The sequence below is a fragment of the Primulina huaijiensis genome, chromosome 13 (assembly GCF_012295235.1).
Source record: "Primulina huaijiensis isolate GDHJ02 chromosome 13, ASM1229523v2, whole genome shotgun sequence".
In the NCBI taxonomy this organism is placed as follows: Eukaryota; Viridiplantae; Streptophyta; class Magnoliopsida; order Lamiales; family Gesneriaceae; genus Primulina; species Primulina huaijiensis.
Window position 1 is genome coordinate 10,221,141 of NC_133318.1, and position 7,624 is coordinate 10,228,764.

At 35.1% G+C, this 7,624-nt stretch overlaps 1 protein-coding gene across 2 annotated transcripts; it reads right to left on the reverse strand.

Annotated features, from left to right (window-relative positions):
- Positions 1-3,013: 3,013 nt before the first annotated feature.
- On the reverse strand, positions 3,014-5,300 carry LOC140956373 (uncharacterized). 2 transcript variants are annotated; one of them, XM_073413098.1, is made up of 2 exons: positions 5,068-5,300; positions 3,014-4,869 (listed from the first exon to the last, which is right to left on the reverse strand). In XM_073413098.1, the coding sequence occupies exon 2, from the start codon at positions 4,752-4,754 to the stop codon at positions 3,270-3,272; it is 1,485 nt and encodes a 494-aa protein (XP_073269199.1). In that variant the 5' UTR covers positions 4,755-4,869; positions 5,068-5,300; the 3' UTR covers positions 3,014-3,269. The 2 variants fall into 2 exon arrangements, with proteins under 2 accessions (XP_073269199.1, XP_073269198.1); XM_073413097.1 differs by having other exon boundaries at positions 3,014-4,932; positions 5,068-5,274.
- Positions 5,301-7,624: the final 2,324 nt, after the last annotated feature.

A 7,624-nucleotide genomic window follows, 5' to 3' on the forward strand; every position in this document is an offset into this window, starting at 1 on the left:
TTGTGAAAATTGTGCAGCATTATCATTCCTCCAACTAAAATAATTTGGATGATTTCGCCAACCTGGATTGTAACTTTGAGAAAACGGTTCAAAATTTGGCCTTTTGAGATTGTTTAAAACATTGGCTTGTTCATGGAGACATTCTTTAAAAGAAGGCAAAGTGGGACAATATTTTGTAGAATGATCACTTGTATCACAGATGTGACATGCAATTTCTTGAACAGATTTTAATTGATCATTATTTTTCAATTCGAGTGCCTCAACTTTTCTTGCCAAAGAGGTAAATCTAGCTTGAAGATCATGTTCATCTTTGAGAGTGTACATACCTCCACCAGATGTAGGAGATTGAATCTTGTTTGATGGTTCGATTGTACCTATAGTGTCCCAATTTTGAGCATTTTCAGCTAATGAATCGAGATACTCAATTGCCTCATTTGGATCTTTATCTTCAAATGTTCCATTACACATAAATTCAACCATTTGCCTATCTTTAGGTGTTAAGCCTTCATAAAATTGAGAAACAACTCTCCAAATTTCAAAACCATGATGTGGACAAAGATTAAGCAATTCTTTATATCTATCCCAACACTGATAAAAAGTTTCTCCTTGTTTTTGAGTGAAAGTGATGATTTGCCTTTTGAAAGAATTTGTTCTATGAGATGGAAAATTTTTTTTCAAAAATTGTTGTTGCAATTCATCCCATGTTCGAATGGATCCCGATCTAAGATTTTGTAGCCAAGTTTTAGCTTTATTTTTTAAAGAAAAAGGAAAAAGCTTATGTCGAATGGTGCTCATGCTACAATTTAGATCATTATATGTATTGCACACTTCTTCAAACTCTCGTAAATGCATGTATGGATTTTCAGAATCTAAACCATGAAAGTTGGGTAAAATTTGGATAATATCAGGCTTAAAATTGAAATGAGATGCATCAGGGGGAAAAACTAGACATGAAGGTTCACTAGTACGTGTAGAATTCATGTGATCTCTAAGTGTTCTTCGTCCATCATGATCATGTTGAGATTGAATTTCAACTTCATTTTCTTGGATGGGTTCTTCCGCCATGTTTTGTGAAAATAAATGGTTATTTCGAATGAGTCGACCACTAAGTATACGTGACCAAATAATGCTCATGGAAATACAAATGCAAAAGAATAAAAACACACAAAAGCAATAAAAATTCAAATAAAGAAAAATAAACTATAAACAAAATTAAATAGACTTGAAATTAAATTATACTTCCCCGGCAACGGCGCCAAAAGCTTGTTGTCACTTTGATTGTTGCACTCCCAAGAGCAGGTTGTCCACAAGAAATATAAGTCGGTGAGTCCGGTATCGTATCCACAGGGAAGCTAAGGTAATTACAAGTCCACTACAATGTCTTTTTGTTTTGTTTTTGTTTTTGTTTCTTTTTAATTTTAATTGTTTGAATCTTTAATGGGCAAATTTTAATTGTTCAAATTTTAATTTAAGTAGTAGAGATTAAAGGATCCACTCTTGGTATGTTAATAAAGTTAACATTAACGAACAATATTGAAATCCACTTAATAAAATGGTTCCAATATATTAAATAATCATATTTATATTATGTTATAAATTATTATCTTATAAGTATATAATATATACCAAAACTTATGAATGTGGTCAAGTATTTATTGTGCTATATATATTTGTAAACACTAAATCAAGGTTCCCACTTTAAATGGTTGGTAATACAAAACTAACATTTAAATGGATCCAAGAATTTAGTGTAACATATAGCAACAATAAATCAAAACTCCCACAAATAAGTAGGATAAAAAAATGCTTAAAGAAATAAATATAACATAAACAATAAATAATGATTAAATAATATAAAACATGATTCTTACCTTTTAATAACCTTATTATCATGCCAAGAGTTTCACCGTATCAGCTCAACTTTAGGAAGTTAGCTATTCATTATTCAAAGTGTAAAACTTTGAATATAAAATTAACATGCTAATTGTATTTAAACGAAGAAATAAAAGAAAAATAGAGAGAGAAATATTATGAACTCAAAGGTTTGTTCATAGAATGAGGGATATCTCAATACATTACAATTCACCCCTATTTATAACCAAATTTGGGGAGACAACCACAAATAAAATATTATTTTTTTAAACATAAGTCTTCATTGGTGTTCCAAGATATTATATTATATGACACATCACTTTTGAAAATCTTCTTCTCCGAATTTGCTTCTTTACATAAAAAGAAACATGTGGATAATTGAGTTGTCTAGTTGTGGTATTTTTTTCAAACCATTTGACCAAGTAATTTGAGAGATATGGTCAAAATACTAGAGCATGGTAAAACTGCCACTCCTTTGGTAACTTTATTTGTTGCTTAATTTGATCCCAATTGTGAGAGAATTTTTATCTCATGCTTGTCAACAATATTGTAGATATTAAAATCAACTTTCTACAGGTCCAAGAATCATCTTAATCCCATTTGCAACGCCAAGTTTATTCTTGTTTTATCGAACCTGTAAAAACTTGTAATTACACAACCACTTATATTTTATACAATTTATTATAAAACATATAATAAAACAAAAACTATATAATTATATAATAAAACATTTAATTAATGTACAATTTTATGTTTATCAATAAAGTAAAATATCATAATCGAATAAAATCATAAAATATTATTAAAATAAAGATTGTTTTACATCAGAGTCAATAAAAGTTCGAGCCACAAGTTGACTTGCTGAGCACCTACTTTAACAATTTTTTATAAATATTTATTTACAAATGAAATAAAATAAAAATTTTAATTAATTATAATGACTTTTTTCTCGGTTGGTCCGCCTAACCCGACTCACCTTGGGCTGGGGATTTCCAGGTTTGCTTATGAAGTAATTAATACATTGAATTTTCACCCCCTGCATTTTTCTAATTTCAAGGAACTAAACATTTGTAAACCTCAAGCAATCAACACATTTTACCTAAAAATAAATTACAAATAAGATGGTGCGAAGAAAACAACATAAACAATTTAATAGATACGTTTTTCATTGAACCCTGATAATTATAAAAATGAGGTATTAACAATCCAACTAATATATCAGCCCCTATGGCTTTGGCATTATACAGGAGCAATTCAAGATTCAGAAGGAACCATTCTCATATGAGCTGAAGTAGAAGGAATAACATAATTGTGTACAATTTCCCTAAATTTCATCTGCTTAATCACTATGCCACCCCTTGAAAAGATCAGTAAAAATAAATATGATAAAACCTTATTCAAGACAAGACAAATTCATTCGGGGGGCGAAGGCTAACAAGAACCTCATGCTCCTCTGGTCTCAGAGGATGTTTAGGCACTTTGATCTCGAGAACGGTTCTGCTCTTGTCGAAGTACGCTTCTAGCTTCGCAGCATCAGGAATCCGGGCGGGTAGTGGGATCTCCCTTTTGAATTCTCCAGGAGGGCAATGCTCCGGTGCTGGATCCGTAAGCTTGAAGGTTCGATCATTTCTTTGAATAAATGGCAGGCATGCTGTGCTGACAGATGAAATCTTGACCACACCATGGGTGAGATTGTTCCACCAATGGACTTTCACCCTTTCAGGATCCGCAAAAGGCAACGTAATGAGTATCAAGTATCCTTCATTGTCCTCGTAGATGGATTTAGCAGCTGTAACTGGACCATACACATTTCTCATCACCCCACTGAACTCACTCAACCAAGGAGGTTCGATGGGATTGAAGTTGGCATCTTGATGCGGATCTCCATTAAGATTATTAGGAAAGGAACAATCTTCATCATTTCCATGTGTGAATAGATCTTTCCTTTTCTTGTTGCAAACAGAAAGATCTATTCCATCACCATTTACATGGTTTGATGGATGTGTTGATAAATTGAAACCCGATCCGTTAAGCAGTTTCTTTGCATGGTTGTTCTTCAATGGAGGAAGTGGTCTTTCGAGCTCAAAATCTGTATTTGGTAGGTTCCTCCATGAACTGAATTCTTTAGCTTCAGGTGGGACACAAAAGTTTAGTTCTCGACCAGTCAGTTCCATCCACTTCTTTTGTTCTTCCTCATCGAGGCTCAAAAGTTTGGGTGATGAGACGAGTTCAATACCATGAACACACTGTGGATTGGAGAGTCCTCTGTAGTGCTTCCGCTGCATTTTATGAGACCGAACAAAACCTTTTTCGACGCTGAATGGAAATGGATGTTCCCCATGGCGTGAGTTCCCATTCATGTAACTTCTCAACTGCATTTTACCCAACGAATTTTCAGGTCTATCCTTAAAAACCCACATATACATATTTTCCATATCATGCTGTACCAAGAAGACATCGAGTTGCAGATCGGACTTATCATAGCCAGAAACCCCATTACTGTCCCGAACTATGTTGCACTTTGATTTATCCTTTAAAACAGGCTTGAAATAGAAAGTAAAGAAGAACCAAGCACCCCACATACTATCCAATCTCTTGGCACATTTCCGCACTATTTTAGGCAAATCAAGAAGCTTATCAGAATCATTAACTTGGTGCCCGAGCCCAACCTCGAACATATCAAAAGAGTCATGGTTCCAAGACTGCGCAGGTGGTGGAGGACTACGCTCTACTGACAATGGGAGATTAATATCTGGGGGGCCCGAAATATCAACCAGCCTATGGAGTACGGCCTCCTCGTGAGAGATAGCAATTGAATCCATTGACAAAAATGTCGATGGATAATTCTCAATAGTTAAACCTGTCAGCAAATCTTCCCCCATCTTCAAAAATATTATCTTCCAATAATTTATGGAAATATATTAAACCAATCTACCTAGTTCCGGTACCCAACTCTTACACCCACCAAACTCACAAAAACTCCGTTAGCAAGGAACCCTACAGAAAAAACGAAGCACCGATTTGAACTGAAAATCAATAACGTCACCGAACGCCGCCAATCTATTTCAATTAAAAGGAGGCTCAAATTTATGAACTCCAAAAAGATCAAAGAATCTATACAGTCAACAAAAGGCCACAAAAAAGAAAGAAGCGAAAAGGGGCATAATTACAAGGATTAAGTTCTCAGAAAATCACCTTTTCGCCGAGGATTGGCTTTTGAATCCACCATCGGTACAAGCAATTGTCTCGAAATATTTACAACCTAGGGGAGAGGAGAAGAAGCTGGTGCGAATTCAGATTGAGATAAAAACGCGAAAGCAAATGGCTACTGGTTCCGTTAAAGAAAACGTCCGTAATAACGGCCGCAGGAGATAACGATGGATGATGTTTCGCACCGGCGACACACGCACACAGAAAAGTAGGTGCCGTTGACCCGATTGACCGATATGATTGTAATTTTCTAGGGTTGGGGAAGGTAGGGATGACAATTTCCTCCGAATCCGTTGGAGGATCCGATACCCGACCCGAATAGAAGAGGGTATGGAGGGATTTTCAGACCCGATTAAATAATTGGGTAATCGGGTATGAGGATTTTCGGGTTCGGGTATGGAGGCGGGTTTGATATAATCCGACCCACACCCGACCCGAATACCCGTTTAAATTAATATATATATATATGTATGTATGTATATGTATAGTAATTATATTTATTTTNCAATTTAAATTTGAAAAAATTCAATTATATATGATAATTGGGTATTTGGGTAAGGTATGGGTATCCGATAATCCGATGGGTGTGGGGATGGGGATGAAATTCAATACCCGATGGGTATGGTTATGGGTATGAGGATGAATTTAATAAATGAGTATGGGGATGGATGTATGAAATCCGACTCATACCCTACCCATTGCCATCCCTAGGATAAGGTGCAAAATATGATAATATAATTTAATTGTATATAAATCTCAGAAAAATAAAAATACTTAATTAAATTATTTTAATTTTATTAATTAAATGTGGTAGACACGTTTACATTTTAAAAATATGAATTCCTATTAGAATGCATAAAACTGCGTTTTCAAGTTTATTGAGACGCGATAAAGGAACGGAGACGGAGAACTATAGAGGAAATTTTTTTATTAAATAATTATTTATAATTATTTAATATATTGTATAATTAATATGTAAATTTCGAAAATGGTGTTTTTTGATGTATTTTTACATGTCGAATCGTATTTTAAACGGTAAACGATTTTTGACGAAAAAAAGACTTTTAGAGGCTCGATTAATATTTTCGAAATATTTCATAAACGTGATATTTTTTCTACATTCTAATGGGCATATTATACTAAGGTTATTGGGCCTAATTACCTACCATAATTTTTATATTAAAACCTTGAATTTCCAAGCCAAAAAATCCTACACAAAATCACGCACAACACCAAGAAACCTAGGGTTTTCTTCCCTAGCAACACACGCACACACCTACACGTCCCTAGGGCTTCTACACGTCGGGTTTTGAAGGAAAATCGCAGCAAAAGTCTTCCCCGTCTCTCTGACAACGTTCCTTTCGTCTAGACTTGAATTTTCATGCGTGAATCACGCAAGAGAACGTCTTATTCCTTATTTTCTCATCATTTACATCATACTATGTGTGAATATGTATCCTTGCATGAAAAATCTAAAAGCATCATAGTATTTTATTTTTTTAAGGGTTTATACATGGAGGGACGTGATTTTTCTTACATGACTTGATGTTTCTTAATGGTGTGAAGGGGCTGCCGTGTTAGGGATGATATGGGCCCGATTTAGGGGCTGTTTAGGAGTCTTAGATGGGGCTGATAAGGGCTGGTACGGTGCAAGGGGAAGGAACGAACGGGTTTGGCTTGAAGGAGCTAGGGCACGTGATTTTGGAAAACAAAAAGAGAGGGGGCTGTCCAGGCGTGGGGTTGGGCTCGTGAGGGTCATAGCCACGAGCAATGGTGGTCCACTCATGGCTGGAGGGGCTCGTAAGGGCAGGCGCATGGATAGGGCACATCCTAGTCGTGCCGCGCGCAAGAAGGGATGAACCATGCACGTCCTCGTGCATGGCTCACTAGGCTGGTCTAGAAAGGGTCTGTGTTCGGTCTTGGTCCTAAGATGGTTGTTTATTGTAGCATTCAACCTACGTAAACCACATGCATGCAAACGATTTAAATTACTTACTTGCTTTGTTTAATTGATTTTAAATGCTTACAAGATGAATAATATATGATTAAAGATCTGATTGCATAATTAAATGATTAGATGACATGATTTCATGAGAATTGAAGATTTTATCCGAATATTCGATAATAAGTTGGGGAAAGGAGAGCGAGAACGACCAAGATAGAATAAATATTTTTTAATAAATACATTCAAGGCTTATTAATATGATTAAATTTTCCTAAAAATTGTAGAGTTCAAATTATTTTACGAGACGAGCACGATTTTATCCGGGAAGCCGGTTTTTGGCAAACGAGGGACTTTTAAAAGATCAAAAATATTATTTTTGAAAACTAATGTTTATGAACTTTTATTTTTCAAATAAATAGGTGTTATTGGGCCTAATTTAACTAGGATTAGCAGGCCCAATTGCTCATAAACTCAAAGGCCCAAAACCCAAGCCCATTAACATGCAAATTAAAATCTATAAAATAGAAACCTAGGGCTTTTAAGGGGCATATCGGACGAAAACTAACATACACCAAACACCAATATTTTCGAAAATCT

Excerpts from the sequence above, each read along its gene's own strand:
- LOC140956373 (XM_073413098.1), bottom strand. The coding sequence starts at position 4,754 with ATGGGGGAAGATTTGCTGACAGGTTTAACTATTGAGAATTATCCATCG.